The 24,686-nt window shown below is 34.4% G+C and overlaps 2 protein-coding genes across 4 annotated transcripts; both read right to left on the reverse strand.

The window, feature by feature from the left end:
- Positions 1-2,425: 2,425 nt before the first annotated feature.
- Positions 2,426-7,162, reverse strand: LOC107655401 (afadin- and alpha-actinin-binding protein-like). Its single transcript, XM_016442875.1, has 12 exons — positions 7,050-7,162; positions 5,603-5,749; positions 5,271-5,474; positions 5,074-5,184; positions 4,850-4,985; positions 4,054-4,129; positions 3,752-3,932; positions 3,488-3,635; positions 3,215-3,345; positions 2,851-3,024; positions 2,656-2,767; positions 2,426-2,583 (listed from the first exon to the last, which is right to left on the reverse strand). Exons 2-12 carry the CDS (start codon positions 5,723-5,725, stop codon positions 2,522-2,524), a joined length of 1,458 nt encoding a protein of 485 aa, XP_016298361.1. The 5' UTR covers positions 5,726-5,749; positions 7,050-7,162; the 3' UTR covers positions 2,426-2,521.
- A 263-nt stretch (positions 7,163-7,425) lies between these two features.
- LOC107655354 (atrial natriuretic peptide receptor 2-like) lies at positions 7,426-20,112 on the reverse strand. 3 transcript variants are annotated; one of them, XM_016442816.1, is made up of 21 exons: positions 20,001-20,112; positions 19,691-19,814; positions 18,175-18,279; positions 17,907-18,009; positions 17,510-17,655; positions 16,620-16,692; positions 16,246-16,372; positions 14,916-15,002; positions 14,611-14,754; positions 13,716-13,837; positions 13,466-13,610; positions 12,117-12,165; positions 11,915-12,025; positions 11,611-11,730; positions 11,353-11,446; positions 11,002-11,089; positions 10,471-10,610; positions 10,226-10,378; positions 9,999-10,097; positions 9,623-9,714; positions 7,426-7,905 (listed from the first exon to the last, which is right to left on the reverse strand). In XM_016442816.1, the coding sequence occupies exons 2-21, from the start codon at positions 19,691-19,693 to the stop codon at positions 7,798-7,800; spliced, it is 2,109 nt and encodes a 702-aa protein (XP_016298302.1). In that variant the 5' UTR covers positions 19,694-19,814; positions 20,001-20,112; the 3' UTR covers positions 7,426-7,797. The 3 variants fall into 3 exon arrangements, with proteins under 3 accessions (XP_016298302.1, XP_016298301.1, XP_016298300.1); XM_016442815.1 differs by having other exon boundaries at positions 11,915-12,022; positions 16,246-16,390; XM_016442814.1 differs by having other exon boundaries at positions 16,246-16,390.
- Between the last annotated feature and the right edge of the window lie 4,574 nt (positions 20,113-24,686).

Below are 24,686 nucleotides of genomic sequence, written 5' to 3' on the forward strand. Positions count from 1 at the left end.
TCTGACACACGCATCAGATTTTCTGTTTACGTTCATTTAAAACTTTTTATTTTAACTTAGACTGTGCTTACACAAGGACATTCGCCAAAACAGGCATTTTGACTTTATTTTAATTGTATTGAGCCTTTCAAGCACAGTAAGATGAAAAGTTAACTCATTCTGTAATGGTGCGCTGTCTGGGAAGTGGCTGTGTGCGCGCTTTGGGTGCACGCGCCCACAGAAAACAGCGCTCGAGTACCGAATTAGTTCTCTTTCGTGATTTCTTGCGCCTGAACGGTTTAAAAGCTTTTGAATGCTTACTGGCAAAACTAAAAAACAAGCATATGAATGATGAACTTTTGTGACGAGTCAAAAATAAAGCATTAAGTTGAAGGGGGAAATTTTCAAACAAGTGGGGGGGACATGCCCCCCCTGTCCTAAACCAGCCACCCCCCGGGAATTGCGCCACTGAGTACAATGACCTCTTATATGTCAAAAGATCAATGTAATTTTGATTTCTCAGTTCATGACCCACTTAATACTCATATGGTAAAAGCCCATCTCATTGCAAAACATGCAGAATTATCTTCAAGCAACGCAATGCCATTTGTTTCAAACCAAAAATTTAGCTGAAATATGTTGTTAGAGAATTTTTTTTTTACTTCAATAACCCAATTACCTCATAAGTTAAGAAATAATTTATTAAAAGATGACAAAACTCCAAGCAGAACAGCAATAATATGTCAAGAATAATCACTTTCAAAATGTATGACAGCTTTCTTTTCAGATAACTACTATAATAAATCATTGACATTTACGTATTTTGAGAGCAAGAAATCATAACCTAGGTTTACCTTAACACTGGAAGTCATGTTCCTGGGAGTTGTGATTTGAATGGACAGCTAAAAATCTGAAATTCTCCTTCGCGCCATTATCAATACATTAGTCGCTGTGTGAGAAAGTTGACGTCATGCGCATTAATGCGTGTGTGCGTCAACCAAAGGAAAGGTATGACATCCCATCAAAAAATAAAATGTAAACACTGTTTAACTAAAAGTTTAAAGGCCAGCTGACAAGTTACATTTAAATACCTCAAAACGTATTGAATAAAATGTATTGAATTTAAACTTTTTGCGTTGCATTTAGAATCCAACAGTAGGTGGTTTTACCCTTATTTTCAAAGTATGAAGCTGTCATTATTTCACGCCTTTACAATAATTACTTTATTTGAATAAATATTGAATAAAGCGTTTTGAAAGACTATGTCTACACCATTTTATTTAAATGGGGCTTATTCCTTGGTATGTTTTATATCTACGTTATGTGATATAGCACTTTATCCACATGCAACAATAAATCAAATCTTTGTGGTTTTGCAGCTGATTTAAACAACAATGTTGGTACACCGATTACCTACAAAAAATCTAAAATAAAATAAGTAAAATGTAGTTTCAAAGGCAAATGCACAATAAATACAATGAACAAAGTATTTGACCTAGATTTGTCAAATGCATTATTCTTTACAACTTAGACTGAAGTAACTATACTTTATACTCAACAACAAAAAATAAGTTACGAAAAAAATGTATAAAAAAGTGTAACAACAGTTGAAAGTGATGCAGCTTTAACCAGATATGTATAGGTAGATGCCCCATTAGTGGTTATTTTTATGGGCTGCTATACGTAAGCCGTCTGCCATATTGTAATAGTCAAAGCCAGTCTGTGAATACTCGAGAGCAAGTTCCCTGTCTGCAACTGTAGTTATAGGCTACGCATGCATGAATATATTATCTGCAGTAGACTTAAGCAGATGCCTTTTCTAAACTAACACAATATACAACAAGACGAAACTGTTAGCTAACAAGGCATTTAAAAGGTCCTTTAGTTTAAAAACCTGTACATATTAAAAACACAAACCAACACATTCTTACCTGTAAAAGTTTTTTCAGAAACTAAAATTTAGGCGGTTTTTACAACCAGATGCTGCACAATGTTGTTGCATCATGAAACTCATTGATTTTTAGTGTGAGTGACGACATATAGACCGTTCCAAGATGGCGGACGCATCGACGTGTCTGGAGCGGTCGAATGTGGCATCTACCTATACATATCTATGGTTTTAACTACCTAGAAGTAAACCATAAAAAGCTGTAACTAATACAACAACAACATATGAAAACTAGAAACACTTTAGTTCATTTCTACTAGCAAAAAGCAATATGAATAAATATCTATATTGAATTTCCAAATGAAAATGCTTTCAAAAAGTCATTATGGACGTATTTAAAACATTGCTTATTTTTCAAAACGTAAAAATTCAGAGGCTTGTAAGATTCAGCAGCCTTTAGTCTCTTACAATCTTACCTCTTACAATTGGCACATGATTCTGTTTAATATTAATGTCCATATGTTGACAGTTCTTCATAAAGATACTCGCAGACTTCATTCACATTCAAACTCATAACTCATTCCAGCCGTCTCACTTCTGGTGTTGGAAGAAAATGTAGGTTCATCTGCAAGCAGTTCCATGGGTGTGGATAGACTAAAGATGAGATTTGCTGACTTTACCAGAAATCGAAATGAGTTTCTCTTCATGACCAGAGTCTGCAAAATCAGAAAACAAATCTCAAGTTTTATTTTAAAGAGAAATTAAACTAGTAAAAATAATGAACTTACGCTTTGAAAATTCATCAGTCCTGCGACTTTGTGGTTTCATTTGGTCTGCAAATGTTGTGTTCAGAAACTGATGTTTGAGCCACACTGCACGATCGTCCTCAAAACACTTTCTCTGAAACAAGAGGAAAATGCGATTAAAATCAAGATGAATTAAGAACTGAATTCAGAAATCCGTAGAAACCAATAAGCCAGAACCTCGTGGCCCAATCTGACGGCAGCCTCTGTAAAATTTCTCCTTTCGATTTCAAAGTTTTTCCTCTGTTCTTCAAACACTCGCCACTCTTCTTTCAAGCGTTCCTTCTCTTCCAGCATGTAGGAGTCATTCAGAATGGCTGCGGTCTCCTCATCACAGGATGTGTTGAGCTGTTGCTATAAAAATAAAGCAACGTTCATACTCTCTTGGAAATATCTTAAAGGTTCTTTGGTGAACTCAAAATGGTTCTTCTATGGCATCGCTGTGAAAACTCCATTTTGGAACCTTTATTTTTTAAGTGTAGGAACGCAGCTCTACTTGTGATTTTAAGCATCAATGACTGAATGAAATTGTACCTCTACTTACTTGCAGAAGTTGTTGTTGAGTCTGAATAAACTCTTTGCACTGCTGGATTTCCAGCTTGAGCCTCTCTGTCTCATCTTCATAGAGTTGTTTGGAGATCATCTCTTCACTGTCTCCATCTCGCACCATGGATGCTTCAACAAAAAAATATCTGTATATTTATTTTATAATAGGTTTGTGTGTTTAAGTCTAATGTGTAACATTCTGTGCATTAGGTGATAAGGCTGCTCAAGAATGAAGAAGAAGCCCTAAAGGTCTGTGAGCGGTATGCTCTACCTTGGCTGTCCAGTCTTTCCACGTGGTGTTTGAGTTTCCTCCACTGCTGACGAATGCTGTTGGTGAGTTTCTCCCGAGCATGATCACATGACATCTCATGAGGTCCTTTCAAGGGTTCTTCGTCATCTGAATTTGTCTGCAGAGTCAACTGAAATATGACAAATTTTTCTTTTTCTTTTCAAAATACCATTAGCAAACACAAACAGTTATGAGCTGTATCATAAAATGTTTAGTGTAAAATGGCTGTTATGGACATGGTCTAACCTGATCCATGTTATTGCTTTGTTTCTCTTCCTTTTGGCACGTCTTCTTTGAATTTAAAACCCCAACCATCTCGCGTTTCATTTGTTGAAGCACCTTCTTTAGCTCTATGTTTTCCACCATTAGCTCCCTCTGACGGTTATCAAATTCATTGAGTAGAGTTTTGTACATCTCTCCCTCGTGTCTGAAAAAAAATCAAAACAAAACAAAAAGAATGTCTAAAGTTTCATATGATATTATAGAGAAGGGGAACTATAAAATAACCATTAAAATGGCAACAAATAACCCAAATGATTGTCTTTTACCTGGATTCAGTTTTTCCAGTTTTCCAAAGACATCTCCTCCCATCTGACCTTCCAACATAATTCAAAACTTCCATTCCTGACAGAAAGTAGAACTTATTTTCAAAAGATCTAAAATGTCATGAAGGTCACTAAATAATAAAAAATGTTCAGTTTTGCGTCAACTGTTTCTTTAAGCAATTAATAAATGCAATTTTAAAACAATTTGAACTTCACTGGTTTCCAGTGTATATCATCATAAACATATTTTTACAACATAGTTTTTATGTAACTAAAAGTGTTATTTGTAATTTTATCACAACAAAATTAATTTAATATTAAAATTAAAATAAATTTTTGGGGGCAGTCGCAACTGAGGTGAGACCCTTGAGTAAGGCTGCTCCCCCCAACCCCCAACTGCTCCCCGGGCACCGCAGAAAGAATGGCTGCCCAGTGCTCCGGGTGTGTGTGTGTGTGTGTGTGTGTGTGTGTGTGTGTGAATCTGACTAAAGAGACAGAGAAGGTTTCTACTTTGTTACAAAACAAATGCTATTCCTCTGAAAAAATCCTGAAAACATGTATTATTATTAGAATGACTTCTGAAGGATCATGTGACTCTGAAGACTGGAGTAATGATGCTTTGCATCACAGGAATATATTACATTTTAAAATATATTCAAAAAGACATCAGTTACTTTAAATTGCAATAATATTTCACATTATTACTGGTTTACTGTATAAGAAGTCTTAAAGATGCCAATAACACAGTATATTCAGTATGTTACACTATTAAGAAATATGCTTAAGTAATAAGCATTACCTTGTTTATTTTCCTTTTTGGCAATGAGTAGTTGATTGAGGCGCTCCTTTACTCTGTTGTGCTCCCTTTCTCTTCTCTTAATGTCATGGTTGTATTGTGTGGCACGACTTGTAATGATACCCTGCAGCCTTTGTACCTATTAAAGAAAAAAGCATATTTGATAAAATAAAATTTTTTTTAAAAACTGTACATGACATCACAGCTTTCTCGTTCATTTTTCATACGTCTTCTTTTGCATCTTTTAGGCAGTTTTGCAAAGTCTTTAAACTTGTTTCCAGCTGACGTTCTCGCTCGTGCAAGCGCATGTTTTCCTTCTTCGAAAGTTCAAGCTGGTCCTACAAAACAGTGAAAATTCATAGTTTTTCTTGTTTTGTTTACTGAAAAAGAAAAAGCCATAAAAAGTGTGATAAAAAAGTCAAACCTTTAGCCTGGAGTTGGTGAGATGTTGGTAGTGGAGGTCACTGCTGGACTTGAGCTGCTCCACCTCCAGCTCCTCCATCATTCCAACAGCTCGACGGTGTAGCTGAAGCAAGTCATATATGTTGTTTAGGGCAACCGCAGCATCCAGATCACGGATGTTGTCTGAGTTTCGGAAAATTGGTGGAAAGCACAGGGAAGACAACTCCTGTAAATGTAAAGAGTGGCAAGTCTATTAACAATGCTAGATTCAGGTATGCTCTTGTTTAGATTCTACTAGATTCATCCTCTTCAAACTCACAACACAAGTTGCAAAACAAATATAAGAGCACCTACCTGATTGATGTATAGAATGCACTCAGAGATATTCTCTTCCGTGCAGAAGTTGCTTGAGACATTGAAAGAGCTTAAAGGCAGAGGAGGCATGACAGATGCCAAGTATAGTCTTGAAGGAGACATTCTAGTCAATAAAGCCTATATGTTCTAGAAAGAAGCAAGAAACATAGACATAAATAGTTAGCTGTATAAAATAATGCATAATCATAAAATGCATAAAGCGTAAAGATTTGTCTTAAGTACATGTGGTACCGGTTCTGAGAGAATGCGAATACTGCTCTAAATGAGGTTAGGAGGTGAACCTGTCCTTAAAATAACTTTCCACGGTATTATGAGTCGCCTAATATTTCCCTTTTCCCACAAGACTTTGGTTATCTGGAGCACCAACTAAAATCTCTGTTACTTTCCTCACCTATGTGCTGAGAACCTAAATAATATGCCAAATGCAACTGATTTAAAGAAATAATGTTATTATTTACTCACCCTAATCATTCCAAACCTGCTGTTACCACATTTGTCAAGCTCCAAAAAGGAAAAAAAACTAAATGAAAACCCTAAAAATGTAGTCTATTTGACTTGTGCACAACATTCAAAGTCTGAATTATGAAGTCCAGCGACAGATTTCTGTAAAGAACAGACCTAAATTTAGGATTTAAAATTTAAGAATGTAAAATGGTCCCCTCCACCAAAGTTCTTCAGTAAAATACAGTATGGGCCCGAAAGTCAGGTTTGAGTTCATAACATTTTGGTCACAAAGCATGTGAGTCATGATGGTGACATCTAAGGTGACATAATGTGTTAAAAAGCAGCATATTAAGGCTGTTCCTCACACAAAATTATCATATATATCAGTGCAAAAGCCATATCTCTTTGGTTAAAAATCACTACCGTCTTAAAAATAGTTTCAAGAAGTTTTTTTTTTTTCCTGTGATGCCATAGAAGAACCAATTTTGTTCCCCAAAGAACCTTTCAGTGAACAGTTCTTAAAAGAATTGTTCTTAGTGTGAAACACATTTTAAAAATCTAAAGAATCTTTTTCCACTATAAAGACCTTTTGTGGAATGGAAAGGTTCCATAGATGTTCAAGGTTCTTCATGGAACCATCAATGCCAATAAAGAACCTTTAACGCACGCACGCACACGCACACGCACACACACACACACACACACATATATATTGGTTATTCCACCGAACGACAATACAAAAATCCATGAGAAGCTAAATATTACTGGATAGTACAAACCTAGAACACACCATGATCAGATCTAAAGTAGGTTAAGGTGAATAGAAGGATTTCTGCATTAGGGCGCCGAATTCACACAAAATTACATGATGATAATGCGCCACAAAAGCTATTTTTACATCTTTAATGTTTAGGAATTACATACAGATGTCGTGGTTAACAAATTAGGACTTTAAGTTTTAAACCATCAGCGGTTCACTTACTGCGTATCTTTTGGCATTCAAGCGCACTCGTGAGGTTTGTCAGCTTCATTTCCCGACATTCGGCACGGCTTGACACATATTTTCCAGATAAGTTATTATGCGTAATAAAGCTGTGGCACTTCGCTACATTGATGCAGGCGCCTTCTGGACAGCTCAACCTTGAACGAAAACACTCACAAGCAAATGCGTTGCCATGCAACAAAAATGAGGGCGTGTCATTGGCTGTAACTCATGCGCACCCCCGCAGAAAATCCACCAGTAGGCGTCATAGCAGTCAATGCAGGTGCTAAAAACTCAAATGTGCTAGTTACTCTTATAAAGTAATGTAGTTTATTGTGATATATATAGTGATAGTATTAGTAACATGGTGCTAAAATATAGTTTATTTATTTTAGCGAATAGTTATTTTAGAACATCTACATCAGACAAATCGGTTTGCACATTTTATTCCAGCATATCTACGTTAAATGACAAATTATGCACATATTTACCCTTCAAATGACAAAGACCATTTTTAAATCGTCCAGACACAACATATACAACATTGTTTTCTTTGTCTAATGCACAAAACAATGACAGCAGCAATATATCAGCATAGCAGCAATCAAATGTAATACTTAGCACATACTTCTACACCAACAGTAAGTATACGCTTAAATAAAGTCAGTTAGCATGTCTGCTAAACATGTCAATTTATTTGTTAAGGTTTCTGTCGTGACTGTGCTTATATATGACTGCAGCACATAATTTAACTGCTAACAGGAACAGGAAGACCCAGAGGTTCGTCTTCCTGGAACAAAGGGTCTGTGGGGCTTCTTTTTGCCTCCAGCCACCAAGTTGTCATTTCGCCTTTCCCCTGTTTAACAAATAGTCACAATTAGTAAATCTCCTCCAGTGCATGTTAAACACAATACTCTGAAGGACAGCATCATACAAAAAGAAAGAAAGGGGGGAGAGAGAGCGACAGAGCAGAGGTGTGTATTCACTTGTGCATAATGAACAGACATCACTTAAGTGACAACACAAAAGCCAGCTGAGGCCGAGCCCTAATTGAGATAAATCACAGCTGCGCTAAGGTCTGGAGTTCAGCCTCAGGGGGCCATACCATCATCTCAGGAATAAAAAGATCAATAGCAGATTGATTTGGTACAAGGGTCTATAATATTCCAGATCAGTGTATGAATAAAAAGATAAAAAACTATTATAAATAATAGCCTATAAAATATTATGATAATAATAACATTATGAATACTAAAATAAATAAATAAATATATCATGAAGCACTTATTGTACTCATTAATAACAATTACATATTTTAAAGAGTTAATACAATGTTCTTTTTTTCCCAAAATTTATCAGCACATTAATCATCTTTTTATACTTATATATAATTGTATTTCAAAGCTTTAGAGTTTCTAAAGCATTGAAGCACTTATATATATATATATATATCATAATTAAAGCACTTATATTTCAATGCTTTAGAATGCTTTTGAGCAATACTAACAAAGTATTGCGTTCAACCAAGAAACATTGCATTCGCATGCAAACCTTTTCATTTTCCAGTTCTCTCGCAAATCTCTTGCATTGCCCAGAGAAACTTAGCAATCGCTTGTGAAACATTTGTATTATTTTGAAAAAGTATTGCGTTTCCTCAAGAAACGTTGCATTTTCTTTCTAAATTTTTGCATTGCCACAATAAACTTTGCATTCATTCTCGGAAAACTTTTGCATATCGCATTGCTCAGAGAAATTTAGCAATCTCTTGTGAAACTTCTGTGTTATATTTAAAAAGTGTTGCGCTTCCTCAAGAAACATTGAATTTCCTCGCAAAATTTTTTGCGTTCTCTCGCAAAAATATTGCATTCCTCTGATAAACTTAACGATCTCTCGTGAAATGTTTGCGTTATGTCGAAAAAGTGTTGCATTTCCACAAGAAACATTCGCTCACAAAAGTTTTGCTTTAGCCCGATAAACTTGGCATTAGCTTGCAATACTAAAATTTCCATGCGCTCGCAAAACTTTTGCATTGTCAAAAAAGTATTGCGTTTCCTGAAAAAGCATTGCATTTTCTTTGCAATACCCTGATAATCTCAGCATTCGCTAACAAAACTTTTGCATAAACCAGAAAATTTGCGTTAGCCGCCTGAGAGACTTTTCAAAGATGGCCGCTGAGTAAAATGACTTGCCTTAAAAGGACCTTCGGCCATTTCCAGGTTGTTTCCCCTGAGAAACTACAGTGAAATATATAGCTTTTCCTTCCACCTCATATTATTTCCAACACAAAAGTTTTGCGAGCAAACACAAAGTTTCTTGAGGGAACACAATAATTTTGCAAGAGAATGCAAAAGCATTCAAAATATATTTTCCTACCATTTCATTTTTTTTTTCATTATCACTCTTTAGGGGCTTTGTGGTACGCTGAGCAGTTTGCAAGTATTGAGAAGTTATCCATGGCAACCATGGTGAGTGACCGAAACTCTAAATTTATGATACACATAATAAAAGCTCTGTGGGTGGCTTCTTTGCATACAAGGTCAATTGCTGTATAAGCAATGAATTGCCCATCCTACCTTCACATAGAGAGACCCACGACACATCAGCACATATCCACCAAGTGTGTGTAGAAGATCTGCTGTAGAACCACTGCACTGGATCTTTAAAGCTATACATCATAAAACAACAGTAAGACATATAAAGGCATATGTGAGAGAAATGGCAAGCTTTAATAATGATCCATGACAACCCATGAGATTTTTGGTTAGCTTTATCTTCTTTTGATCTCCACAGAAGTTCAAGAAAGGGAAATATTTGGATCCATCGTTCGATTTTAGCACATTTTAACCAACAAAACATTGCAAATATTTACAAGATTCCATTCCCCCGGAAATGTCAGACAGGATGAGTTACTAATTGACGCTGTGTAAACAGCTGCGTTTGCCTAAATACCTTCACTGGTGGACTCCATACGGGATGCTGTGTTTACAGTGTCGCCAAACAAGCAGTATCGTGGCATTTTGGTGCCAACCACCCCAGCTACAACAGGGCCTAAAAAAAGCAAACACAAAATACATCTAATTCAAAGGATGTAGTTTAGAATAATTGTTAAAAATGGTATTTAGCTAGCTTGACGCTAAGTTCAGAAAAGACAGGTGATTGATGGGAGCCATGCTGACCTGAGTGGATGCCAGCCCTTATCTTCAGCTGTGTGGTGGGCTTGTGTGGGATTTTAAACGCGTGACAGATGCTGACCAAGTCCAGCGCCATGCTGGCAATTTCCCCAGCGTGATTGATCCCGTTCTCTTTCGGTACTCCTGAGACCACCATATCTGAGGAGGGAGAGGGCTTTCATTGATTTATGTGTCATTTGATGCAAAAGTGTGGCGAACAAAGGAAGCAGGATCTCTGTAACCGCACTCACAAGCATCTCCTATAGTTTCCACTTTGTACACATCGTAGTTGTCGATGATGTCATCAAATGTGGTGTAAAGCTTGTTGAGGAAATCCACAACCTGGTGAGGGGTGCTGGAGCAAGAGAGCTGGGTGAAGCCCACTATGTCACTGGCCAATGGAAACACAGAATAATTCATTAATATACGATATAATCATTTATGATACACTACAGTGTTCAAAGGTGTGGGATCAGTTTTTTATTAAAGAATGTGATACTGTTATTCCGCACAATGCATTTAAATGATCAAATGTGACAATAAAGACATTGCAAAGAATTGTTACAAAAATGTTCTAAAGTTCAAAAACAGTTATTTTAAGTTTCTAATATTTCAGATTACTGTTTTCACTGTAAATACAGCCTTGGTGAGCATAAAATACATTACAAAAAAAAACTTACTGTACTTATTAACCTATTATATTTTATTATATAATGTAACCATGCCACTTGCCTTTAAAAGCAAATATTTGTTTCAAAAATATCTTTCATTTTCATGCTTGCCTGAAATATACAGTGGCGTTGGAGTAACTTTGGGCTTCTGCTGTGCGTCCCTGACGAAGATCATCAGCCACTGGTTTCGGTAACATGCCTGACACAAAAAGAAATAATATATTAATTAAAAATATATTAATAATACATGTATATTTAAAAAACAAAAAGGCAAGGAAAACAAAGCTGGAAACTTGAGAATGCCCTTACTTTAAATGTCCACTAGGTGGAACTATTTGGACAACTGTTCGTGTTTTTGTTCATTGAAGTGTGTTTTTTTATGTAATAATAATGATTATGAATAATTAACTTTCATAGGTCATAGACACTTTTCCCACTGTAATTTCATATACACTTCCATACTATAAAGTAAACGGTCAGTCGTCTGCTTCTCCTGAAGAAGATCCTGTGTTCTCTCAGCTACAATGGTTTCCAAATGTTTGCTGTACTTTTCCATCTAGAAAAAAAACAATAAGTTTATATATATATATATATATATATATATATAATTATTACTAATTTCTTTTAGTAAGAAAGAAATATAATATTCAATACCTTAAAATATAATATTCAATATAAATGTACTATTTAATAACTGTAAAAGAAAGACGAGATACATACCAGGTTCATCATCATATCCACAGGGCTGACCTTGTGTGGGTTCATTTTATCGAGAATCTTTTTCACCTGCTCAAACGTCGGCCTCATGGTCACATTGTGGTTCCAGCATCTCTTTATCAGCTGCGTGAAATTTGACTATAAACACTGAGTGCTTTTCATTTATCCACAGTTATCTTCTTTTAATCAGGCATAGTAAACATTCGCATCAGCGGCAATTCATTTAAGTAATTGATCTTCAATGAAACGTTCTGCAAAAGGAAATGTGCTCCAGTAAATAGCATGCATCAGTTACATCCATACAAACCTCACAGTAATCATCAGGATCTGGGCAATCACTGTCTGGTTTCCCAGCCTTCAGTTTGGGAAGTGATGGGCGCCACATGACATCAAGCTTCACTGAATCTGCCTGTTCCTGCTCATGAAACAATAATTGCATTTCTTATCATCACCTATTAAGCAAAAACGGTCTAAAAATCCTCAAACTTTCCTGATCCTTGTATACTTACTGAAATGAGGTCACTGCGAGTGGCAATTTCCACCAAGATAATAGAGTAGCTTGAGAAAAGGTAGAAAATACCAATGTTTATTTCACACTTCTTTGAGACTGAGTTTTATTTGAGAACAAATTGCTGCTCTGGGATGCATCTATAAAATATACAAAACATTTACATGTATCTGAAGATAAGAACAGGGTCATTCCTGTCACATTATGTCTGCACAATTTCTAGTCTTATTAATAGCTGAATAACTTTTTTATTTATTTGTAATTCTTATATATATATATATATATATATACACACACTGTATAATTTTCCTTTATTTATTTATTTATTACAGTTAGGAATAATTAAGGTTTTTGTAATGATTTTAAAGAATTTTTAACTCTGTTAATGACTTCTGAAGGATCATCTGACACTGAATATAGGAGTAATGGCTTCTGAAAATTTTGCCATCACAGGAATAAATTACATTTTAAAATATATTCAAAAAGAAATGTTATTTTAAATTGTAATAATATTCCACAGTATTACTGTTTTTACTATTTTTGATCAAATAAATGTGCCTTGGTGATCACAAGAGCATCTTTCAAAAAAAAAAAAAAAACTTAATTATTAATCATTCTATACAGTGATTTGGATAATGATTTGTTTTAAGATTTGGACTGATTCACTAATAACTCATTCTGACCACTTTAGGAACCAGTTTGACTGATACATTGAAAAGAATAGACTCAAAAGGATCTTTTTTTAAATTAATTTATAAATCAATCAATCAATCAATATCATCTATCTATCTATCTATCTATCTATCTATCTATCTATCTATCTATCTATCTATCTATCTATCTATCTATCTATCTATCTATCTATCTATCTATCTATCTATCTATCTATCTATCTATCTATCTATCTATCTATCTATCTATCTATCTATCTATCTATCTATCTATCTATCTATCTATCTATCTATCTATCTATCTATCAATTCACTAATGAATCACTCAGACTTTAACAAATTAACTGAAACTCTGAAGAGCAATTAAAGAAGACTTTCCATCCTTTGAGGAAATTCCTGCTCGTACATACACCTAAATCCAGAAGAGTCCATCCAAACTGTTGGGAGGTAGTGTATTTCTTTGTTTGTTTCATTTTAATTAATTGAACAGAAAAGTGAATATGTGAATTTTAAATATTTTAATTTATTAACTTGTTAACATTTTAGCATATTTATTGAGAAATATTAAAGATTTTTAAATTAACTTTAGAATATTTCAAATATGAATTTATCTGCTAAAACAAAAATATCAATTTAAACAGATGGTTAAAAATACATAAGGTTCAAGCATTTTTCCAACCTGTACACATCAGCTGCAGCTGTGAAACTAGTGCTGATTCTCAGCAGAACTTCAGGTGCGCAGTAAATGAGATAGATGTTTTGACATTGGAAATTGGTGCTCATGTCCTCGAAGTCCTCCTTTCTGTAGGCCATTAGTCCATAATCTGTATCATTAAATAGTATGTCTTACTTCATATTTCTTATTTTTCTCATATGGTGTAATATATATATATAAGAAGTGCGGCTCTAGAAAATCTAAAATTATGTACCTGATATTTTGCAGACCCACCGGTCGTCAATCACACAGTTGCGTGAATGAAGACGGCCGTGGAACATTTTGTGCTGATGCAGGTAAGCCATTCCTCGGGCAATATCAGTAGCAAAGGACAATCTGTAGATGTTAAGTGTTCAATTCATTTATGAAGTTCCATCATTAAAGGCACAATATGTAATTTTGGCCGCTGGAGGGCGCATATTCAAAATAAACAAAGAGGCAAAGGCGTAGTTTGATGACGCCGTGACTGAGTGTGGAATCATTGGAGTTGTGGTCTTCATCACCACAGCCGATGCAATCCGACGGGACTCGGGTAGAAATCATGTTCATGGATGAGCTAATGATTTATTAACGTAGTAGAATGAAGCAGGGTGAGGCTGAAAGCCGTCGAAGCGAAACGAGGCCGCTGAACGAGCGCGACAAACGGCTCAAAAGCAGCGGAGCTTTTATTATGCCACAGTCGACTGCTTCCGCTCCTTCCGGTCGTGCGTATGTGGGGTAAAGCAGCGCTGTTTTATCATACTAGATACATTTGAAAGTTCTGTTATAATGCTACTCTGTGCGGTCGTCACCTGTCTAATAAAACGTATAGCATATTAAAGCATCTTTGGTGTTTCCATGTTTTCTACAAAACGGAAATCGAGGGGTTATGACGTCATTAGCAGGCGACACAATGACACTTATGGACGCGGTCCGTGTCACTAGTTAAAATTGCCTATTTCTCTGGATTTAAACATTCTTCGAAACATTTGGGATAATGTAAGTACACAAGTCAGCAAAATATATAACACTGTTGTAGTGGTTTTTGGATATTTTAATAAAAAAAATCTTACATATTGTGCCTTTAAGTTTTTAAAGAGCTTGCCAACAATGCCACAGGACAGATTTACCGAAAACCCCAATTGATGGGGATGTCCTTGTTCAACAGCACGTCTGCCAGGCTTCCCTTTGGACAGTATTCAGTGATAATGCTCACAAAAGGAACTTCAATACAGCCTCCAATGAACTTGGAGAGGTTTGGGTGATCAAGCTCCCTGGTAAAAAGAAACAGTCACAGACTTAATTCCTTCGCCAAATATTTTCCTTGAATTACATACTTAAGTCACAAAATCCTGGACAAGTCACTTGTCCCAGTAAAAGTACATCTGATTTCAGTGTAGTTTCATTTGCAAGAATTGTGGGTACAGTTACTCACCTAACCTCTTTGACTTCTTTTCTGATTGTTTTGGTGAGGGTAAAGTGTTTCTTCTGGATGTGTTTTACAGCTACAGTCCTTCCATCACTGTAAAAACAAAACAAAACTTAAGTTAAGATATAAGACAACACAATACAACAAATCAAGACAATTCAAGAAACTAAACAAGACAAACAAACAAAAATAAAAAACGACAAAAAACAAAGACGAGACAAAAACAAGACAAGAAAAGACAAACAAAAAAGATAAAACAAAACAAAGACAAGACAAATAAAACAAGACGAGACAAAAAAGGACAAAACAAAACAAAGACAAGACATGAAAACAAAGACAAAAACAGGACAAGAAAATAAATGACAAACAAAAAAGATAAAACAAAGACAAAAACAAGACAAGAAAAGACAAGAAAAAAAAGATCAAATAAAACAAAGACAAGACAAATAAAACAAGACGAGACAAAAAAGGACAAAACAAAGACAAGACATGAAAACAAAGGCAAAAACAGGACAAGAAAAGAAAAGAAATGACAAACAAAAAAGATAAAACAAAGACAAAAACAAGACAAGGAAAGACAAACAAAAAAGATAAAACAAAACAAAGACAAGACAAATAAAACAAGACGAGACAAAAAAGGACAAAACAAAGACAAGATATGAAAACAAAGACAAAAACAGGACAAGAAAAGAAATGACAAACAAAAAAGATAAAACAAAGACAAGACAAGAAAAGACAAACAAAAAAGATAAAACAAAACAAAGACAAGACAAATAAAACAAGACGAGACAAAAAAGGACAGAACAAAGACAAGACATGAAACAAAGACAAAAACAGGACAAGAAAAGCAAAGACAAACAAAAAAGATAAAACAAAACAAAGACAAGACAAATAAAACAAGAGGAGACAAAAACGACAAAACAAAGACAAGACATGAAAACAAAGACAAAAACAGGACAAGAAAATAAATGACAAACAAAAAAGATAAAACAAAGACAAAAACAAGACAAGAAAAGACAAGAAAAAAAAGATCAAATAAAACAAAGACAAGACAAATAAAACAAGACGAGACAAAAAAGGACAAAACAAAGACAAGATATGAAAACAAAGACAAAAACAGGACAAGAAAAGAAATGACAAACAAAAAAGATAAAACAAAGACAAAAACAAGACAAGGAAAGATAATCAAAAAAGACAAAAAAACAAAACAAAGACAAGACAAGACAAAAAACAAGCAAGACAAACAAAAAAAAAGACAAAACAAAACATAAAACAAAAGTTTGAGAAAATGCATTAGTAGAGACACCCAAGAGGCAGTATCTCTGGAAACACTCACTAGATGCCGGCCTGAATGAAGCGTGGTTTGAAGTTGGTGTTGACTGCAGTGCTGACCGTCACATCTGTGACTCTACTCACACTGGAGTTCCTCTTTACAGTCTGAAGACTTGTGGTGCTACAAAAACCTGTGTAGCACACTTTACCTGTTAGGCCCAAAAAAGGTTTCAGTATAGTTAAAGTGCTAAAATATTTAAAAAGCAAGAAGACCAATTTCATTTTGGTAAAACGTGACACATTTTTGGCACAAAACAGGATGTTCAGTGAGACAAAATATAACTGACTAGGAAACGTCATATAGAAATAATACAAACAATGATGTTGTTAATGATGTTGTTATTTAAAGAGGCAGTGGATGAGACTAAAACCTCTTACCAAACATGATATTATTATAGTTGATGATCCAGCTCTCATCCCAAAACATTTTCTGTTTTTGGTATTGCAGCCACTGGGGGGGGGGGGGGGACAAAACTACTAAAGTAGCAAAAGTAGCGCAAAAGTTTTCCAAGCGAATGCAAAGTTTCCTGGGGGAACAAACTACTTTTTGTGAGAGAATGCAAAACTTTTAAAAGTAAATGCAAAGGAGAAACGCAAAAGTATTGAGAGTGAACGAAAATTTTCTCTAGTGAACTTAAAAGTTTCTGAAGTAAAAGCAAAGTTTCTCAAGGAAATGCAAAACTAGTCAAAGTAAACAAAGTCTTAAGAGCAAATTAAAAGTTTCTCTTGGGAACTTAAAGTTTTCCAAGTAAAGGCAAAGTTTCTCAGGGAAACGCAAAAGTTTTGCAATTCAATGCAAAGTTTTTTGAGGAAATGCAAAGGTTTCGCAAGCAAAAACAACATTTCTGGGGGAGCACAAAAGTTTTGCAAGCAAACACAAAGTTTCTTGAAGAACGCAAAAGTTTTGCGAGTGAAAGAAAAGTTTCTCAGGCAGAGTGCAAAGATTTTGCAAACAAATGCAGAGATTTTCGGGGAAACAACAGTTTTGCTAGTCAATGCAAAATAATTTACTAATTTCCCCTCAGCTTCTCCTCAGACCATGTCCATTTGGACATTACTTCCCTGTGAAAAAAACTTGCACATACTAGGGTTTCATTGGTGGCTGCTAGGGCATTGCTATGCATGATGCTATTGTGGTTGCTGAGATGTTAGTTGATTGCTTATTTGGTTCAAATCAAAAGTTTCTTGTCCCATTATATCATCTGCACGTTTTATCTGGGTCTCTTAACTGAGCAAATATTTGTCAAGTGTTGAACCGGCATTCTCACCAGCAGCGTCAAGATAAAACCACTGCAGAACAAGGCCACAGGAAGCCCAATGGCCACTTTGATGGATGTGGGCATAGGACAAGCTCCACAGTCAGCGGGACACGTCAGACAGCTCTCCTCCAGCTCACAGGTGTCATCGCCACACACTGACGCACATGCACAGATGAAAGTCCAACATAACCTAGACAAACATCCCTAGACAAAGCTTAGTTTTGTTCTCATATGACACTAATGATTTCCTGGACCAGTATTAGAATATGTCAACCATTAACCTTGCTTACTCAAACACTTTGTTTTAAAAAGGTGTATTTTGCGTAACATCTATATCCTTGATGTACCAATTGTTTGAGGACATCTTTCCCGTAAATCCCTAAAGCGTTTAACAAGTTATACTTACCCTGAGCGCTGACTACTAACACCTTGGACTCTAGTGCTGCATGCATCTGTCCCACTTTGACATGAGCAATGACCGATGTAACTCCTAAATGGACCAGCACCACCTGGGTAAAAATAATTAAATAAACAAATATATAAAATATAATTAATAAAATAAAATATAAATAAAATGTAAAAATAAAATAAAATAAAAAAGATAATATAATTAATAAAATAAATCAAATGTAAAAAAATGTAATACTAAAATAAATAAATAAATAGCTTGTAACCTTTGATGTCCACAGCAGTTGGCTCATCTTGCCAGCTTTGGATACCGTGTGAGTCACAATTTCACCATCATCTGGAATCCAGGGACCACAAATCCCTCCACCTCTCTGAACAGACAAAATACAATCGTCTGACTGTTAAACGTTTAATGGGTTGTGGAGCAATCAAGGCTAATATTGACTGTCAAACATTATACTCAAATTATAATAACAGCTTACCAAACTGTACAATTAATAGCACCGGTTTAAGTAGAACCTGAATTAGTGCTCATCAAGGCTGGCCCACTTCCCAGTGATGAGCTTCCGCCCCTTTCCTCACTTTCTCTCTGTCTCTCTCTCTTTCTCTCTCTCTTTCTCTCTCTCACACACACACACACACACACACACACACATAAACACACATACTCTTATGTAGCTAAATAAAAGGACTTAAGAAATTAATACTTTTATTCAGCAAGGATTCATTAAATAGCTGTGGCAATATTAAACATTTAAAAGTGGCAATATTAAACATTTAAATAAGTCAATATTTTTATAATGTAACAAAAATATATATTTTAAATAAATGTTGTTGTTCTAATCATTGAAAAATCCTGAAAAACAAAAGTCACGGTTTCCACAAAAATATTAAGCAGCTCAACTGTTTTCAACATTGACAATAATAAGAAATGTTTCTTGAGCGTCAAATCAGAATATTAGCATGATTTCTGAAGGATCATGTGACTGAAGACTGGAGTAATGATGCTGAAAATTCAGCTTTGCATCACAAGAATAAATTACATTTTAAAATATATTTTATATTTTAAATTGTAATAATATTTTATCATTTTACTGCCTTTACTGTAATTTATCTAATACCTTGGTGAGCACAAGAGACCTCTTTTTTATTTGGATATTTCATTATTTTTTTATTACATTTTTATTTAAGTAATAATTAAAATATTTTCAATTATATTATTTAATTTAAATGTATTATATTATTTTAAATGTTTCTTCAAGTAATAATGGATTTAATACAATTTTTTTTTTTTAATAAATGTTTTATTACATTTTTATTGAAATAATAATGAATGTATTACATTCAATATATTACTTGATTTAATTTTAATATATTTTTAGTAATAATGGATTTAATTAAATTCATATTATTTCATTTCATTTAAATCTAATTGTAATTATTACAAGCTAAATCTAATCCTATTCCTAAAAGGGAGTTTTTATAATTTTTTTGTAACCATGTTTTGATAAGATGATTAATATTTAGCTGATGTCATTTCAGCAAATTTGTCCCCAAAGCATAAGTAGTTTAGAAACACCCAAACTCGCACACATGCTCATGCAACCACCACAGGTCATTTACAGTGATAATGGTCTACACTGTCATATCGCATGCAGTCTCTGATGTCGTGCCAAATTGTACCACATTTAGCCTAGTTTTTATTTCAAAGATTTCAACAGCAATGTGACTAAATCCAAGAGCACTTTCTGTAGGCTTCACACCGACCATAACAGCACTGACCATGAGCGCAAGAGGACAGGAGTGAATGTTGGCGTGGTGAACGCAGCAGTTGTCTTCATTGGCGTTGTTCCAGTTTGCGGGACATTCGTGCTCGAGGCAGAATCTTTTGGCCTCTGAGGCATTACTGTGAGAGAAAGTGAAGCGTATATTATAACCGATGGTATGTGAAGCCAACATTTCATTCATTGTGAACATGATATCACATTCAAGAAAAGCTCATGTGCTATGTTGAACATTCAATGAAGTAAAAAGTGTTTTCTACACATAATAAAGCACATTTGAGAAGGCCGGCATTGTGCGTGGTGCTCACCTGAGCTGGAAAATCTTGTTTTTAACGGCGTATTCATAAAAGGAGTCAGAGGCAGTGACAGAATAGGTAACATTGAACTCCTCCCCATCTGTGACCTTTTCTGGTGGACGTTGAACCCAAGCCATAAAATATATTTTATATTTTAAATTGTAATAATATTTTATCATTTTACTGCCTTTACTGTAATTTATCTAATACCTTGGTGAGCACAAGAGACCTCTTTTTTATTTGGATATTTCATTATTTTTTTATTACATTTTTATTTAAGTAATAATTAAAATATTTTCAATTATATTATTTAATTTAAATGTATTATATTATTTTAAATGTTTCTTCAAGTAATAATGGATTTAATACAATTTTTTTTTTTTAATAAATGTTTTATTACATTTTTATTGAAATAATAATGAATGTATTACATTCAATATATTACTTGATTTAATTTTAATATATTTTTAGTAATAATGGATTTAATTAAATTCATATTATTTCATTTCATTTAAATCTAATTGTAATTATTACAAGCTAAATCTAATCCTATTCCTAAAAGGGAGTTTTTATAATTTTTTTGTAACCATGTTTTGATAAGATGATTAATATTTAGCTGATGTCATTTCAGCAAATTTGTCCCCAAAGCATAAGTAGTTTAGAAACACCCAAACTCGCACACATGCTCATGCAACCACCACAGGTCATTTACAGTGATAATGGTCTACACTGTCATATCGCATGCAGTCTCTGATGTCGTGCCAAATTGTACCACATTTAGCCTAGTTTTTATTTCAAAGATTTCAACAGCAATGTGACTAAATCCAAGAGCACTTTCTGTAGGCTTCACACCGACCATAACAGCACTGACCATGAGCGCAAGAGGACAGGAGTGAATGTTGGCGTGGTGAACGCAGCAGTTGTCTTCATTGGCGTTGTTCCAGTTTGCGGGACATTCGTGCTCGAGGCAGAATCTTTTGGCCTCTGAGGCATTACTGTGAGAGAAAGTGAAGCGTATATTATAACCGATGGTATGTGAAGCCAACATTTCATTCATTGTGAACATGATATCACATTCAAGAAAAGCTCATGTGCTATGTTGAACATTCAATGAAGTAAAAAGTGTTTTCTACACATAATAAAGCACATTTGAGAAGGCCGGCATTGTGCGTGGTGCTCACCTGAGCTGGAAAATCTTGTTTTTAACGGCGTATTCATAAAAGGAGTCAGAGGCAGTGACAGAATAGGTAACATTGAACTCCTCCCCATCTGTGACCTTTTCTGGTGGACGTTGAACCCAAGCCATTTCTAAGCCTGTGAAAACATACAAGTGGGTGTGAAGCATTTAAGGAAGCTTAAAAGAGAAATCTCCAAGTGATCTACCAAAGCAAATGTTTATCTTCTTAAAGGAAATGTCCCCGTGACGGTACACACTCGGTTTGAATCAACTGTTAAATAAGCAACACTTATTTTGTTGGCCTGCTGATTAGGAAACTTCCTTTAAATTGATGGTTTGTGCATTTAAGGCCTCGTCTCCAGTTCTTAAAGGGAGAGTTCACCAAAAAATGTTGCCATTATTTATTCTCCATCAGATTCAAGAACGAATCATTTAGGTCAGTTTTGTGAACTGAATCAAAGATTCACTGAAAAGAATCAAAAGAACGGTTTGTTCATGAATTGAACCATTTTTTAAATGTACAGTAGCACACAAATCATACTGGTTTAGATTGACATGAGAATGATAGAAATTATTTAATTTTAGGGTGAAGTGTCCCTTTAAGGAATTGGCAACAACAATGAAAGCTATTGAATGTTAAAAAAGCAGCTCTTACCGCCACAGTTAATCATGTTGTAATCATTTGGTTCTTTTATGGGCCAGCAGTCATATTCAGTGTTGTCCAGGTCATGCCAACCTTCAGCAGTCAGAATCTGAAAGCATTTCAGTTTCATTCTTATTAGGCATTGGTGTTTTTATCCAAGATAACATATGCTAACTCTAAAGAATGTTTACCAGTCTTACTTCCTGAATCACCTTAATCTGAAATCAAGTAGAATAGTTTTGACCTGTAATATTGCTAAATTTGATCCACAGCAGTTAGTAATAGAGTTGGCATGTTAGCAAATAAAAAAAATAAAAATAAAAAAAACTTTAAATAATTATTTAATTGCTTTAAACAAGTGCTAATATACATCCTGGGATATTAAATAAAATAAAATAATTATTTAATTGGTTTAAACAAGTGCTAATTTGTATCACGTGCATGCTGGGAAAACTAAACTTAACTAAATTATTTAATTGCTTTAAACAACCATGTTAAAATGAAATAAAACATAAAATAAAATATAAAATAAATAAAAATGAAACTACATGAAATGCAATTAAATTAAAAAAGCAAATGAATCATTATTTTAACAAGTGTTAATGTGTACTATGTATATGCTTGGATATAAAAAAATAAATTAAAACGAAATAATTATTTATAATTATTGATAGGATATTACAAAACATAACATAGCAACATAATTATTTAATTGTTTTGAACGTGTTAATATGTACCACATTCATGCTGGGAAATAAAAATAAAATAAAATAAAAATGAATTATTTCATTATTTAAAACAAGTTACATGCTGGGAAAATAAAATATAAGTAAATAAATACATTACTTTAAACACGTACCATGTACTTGAGGTTTAATATATACCATGCTATTTACATGGTACTCCAAGCTACCTCAATGAATTGCATAGTATTAGAGAATCAGAATGAGATTCTCAGCCAGTTACTGATTACGTGCTTTTAATATGTCGAGAATGAGGTTTATTCGCTAAATGTGCACAAACAAACACAGAATTTGTTGTAGATTAAAGGAGCTGTGGAGTATTACCATAGTAAATGTCCCATGTGCAAAAACATATATAATTCTAAATCTCCTACATCCCTCATTTTAGATTTTAGTGAATTCACAGGTCTGTCGTTCACTGCCTTATTCTGACCACAAGTGTTTCTGACATAAACACAAAAGCCATGGGTGACACTGTCTGATCCAGTCCATTCCCTGACAGATTTTTGGCAGTGAAGCTGGTTCCACCATCACTGTAAAACACTGTATCTTTAACAACAAAACACCATCAACTTTTTAAACCTGTCAAAGTGATCAAATAAATCCCCTGCATCGTGAGAATATTGATTAACCCCAAATAAAGTCATAAAATCATGCACTTACCACAAGGAAAAGTACAGCGCAGGTTTCCCACAGACTCATATTGTCTTGCTTGTCGGTTTGGATTCACAGTGCAGACTGACTTGGTAAGAAGGGGTTGCCTCTTGTCCTCTATTTTGTATTTCTTTCTTTCCTTGTGGCCTCAATAGCCCGGTAATTATTCAATCAGTCGGAGAGCTGCCGCTAATCATAAACACAGTGGCTTTCTGCCCCTTCACTCTCCCAAGGAGCAAATATATTAAAACTGTTTTTTTTTTTTATTGTAATAATATTTCACAATACAGTTTTACTGCATATTTGATCAAATAATTACAGCTTTGATTAACATAAGACTTAGAGACTTCTTTCAAAAACAAACAAACAATAAACATTTTTTGAGCCCAAACTTTTGAACAAGTAACAAATCTTTGCCACCTTTTGAAACTTCTATTAAAAGTTGAATATCATGTCCAACTTTTTGAATGAAATGGACGTAAATAAAAATCCAAGTAAGATATATTAGTCTAATGGTGCAATTTTAACAAGCAAATGGATTTCAAAACATGATTATGTACTTATTTTATGCCAAACAAAACTGCAACCGCATTTTGATTGTAGGCAGAATAGCAGCATTGACATTCTTATAACTCTTTATATTCCATGAAAAAAATCTTATGAGTTTCATGAGTAGCACAAGGGTGGATGTTGACAGAAATGTTCTGCAGAACATGCGACTCAACTGGACTGAACAAACCGGACCCCATTGAATTTCACTAAATGGACAAAAACTGTTCATGCCTCTTTCATTTTTGGGCAAACTTTCCCTTTAAAGGTCCCATATTGTACACCTTTCTGGAGTTTTATTTTAGGTTTTGATGTCCTTAAGAATATATATTTGCGGTATAAGTACCAAAAACCATTTCAATATATTTTTACAGCCCCTCTCTCAGGAGATCTGCTGAGAACAGGTCGATTTGGCCTGTCTAATTAATATTCATGAGCCTCTCTTCTGATTGGCCTGTTGTTTTCTGTAGACTCTATGTTGTCAGCACATTTGCAAAACCCAATAAAAAACATCTTATTTGAAATACAGTCTGACACTGCCATATGAGATATTTGCTTGTACTCAGTGTGAACATCAGCTGGTGGGAGACAAATTTTATTCTTTACAAACAATAAACAGGGGCCACATTTGCTCCAGTCTGTTTGTTTTTTTTCCATTTTTTTATACATTTAAATTATAGTGCAGTCATAAAACCAAGCAAAAGTATTTACACAGCATTTGTGAGTGTTAATGGAAAGAAGGGCAGAGTTTATGGATGAGCAACAATAATAGTATTGTTCAAAAGTCTGGGGTCAGTTTTATTATAATTTTTTTCAGCAAGAATGCATTACATTGATCAAAAGGTATATAAGGACCTTTTATAATTTTATTTCAAATATAATGTGATATACCTGTATATATATATATATATATATATATATATATATATATA

The sequence above is a fragment of the Sinocyclocheilus anshuiensis genome, unplaced genomic scaffold (genome assembly GCF_001515605.1).
Source record: "Sinocyclocheilus anshuiensis isolate Anshui unplaced genomic scaffold, SAMN03320099.WGS_v1.1 scaffold880, whole genome shotgun sequence".
NCBI lineage: Eukaryota > Metazoa > Chordata > Actinopteri > Cypriniformes > Cyprinidae > Sinocyclocheilus > Sinocyclocheilus anshuiensis.

Coding starts and splice junctions, on each gene's coding strand:
- LOC107655354 (XM_016442814.1), bottom strand. Junction 16,391..16,619: donor CTATAATAATATCATGTTTG/GTAAGAGGTTTT, acceptor TGGGCCTAACAG/GTAAAGTGTGCTACACAGGT. Junction 13,611..13,715: donor GTGGGTCTGCAAAATATCAG/GTACATAATTTT, acceptor TTAATGATACAG/ATTATGGACTAATGGCCTAC.
- LOC107655401 (XM_016442875.1), bottom strand. CDS start 5,725: ATGTCTCCTTCAAGACTATACTTGGCATCTGTCATGCCTCCTCTGCCT. Junction 5,475..5,602: donor GCATTCTATACATCAATCAG/GTAGGTGCTCTT, acceptor TTACATTTACAG/GAGTTGTCTTCCCTGTGCTT. Junction 3,346..3,487: donor GGAAAGACTGGACAGCCAAG/GTAGAGCATACC, acceptor TTTTTGTTGAAG/CATCCATGGTGCGAGATGGA.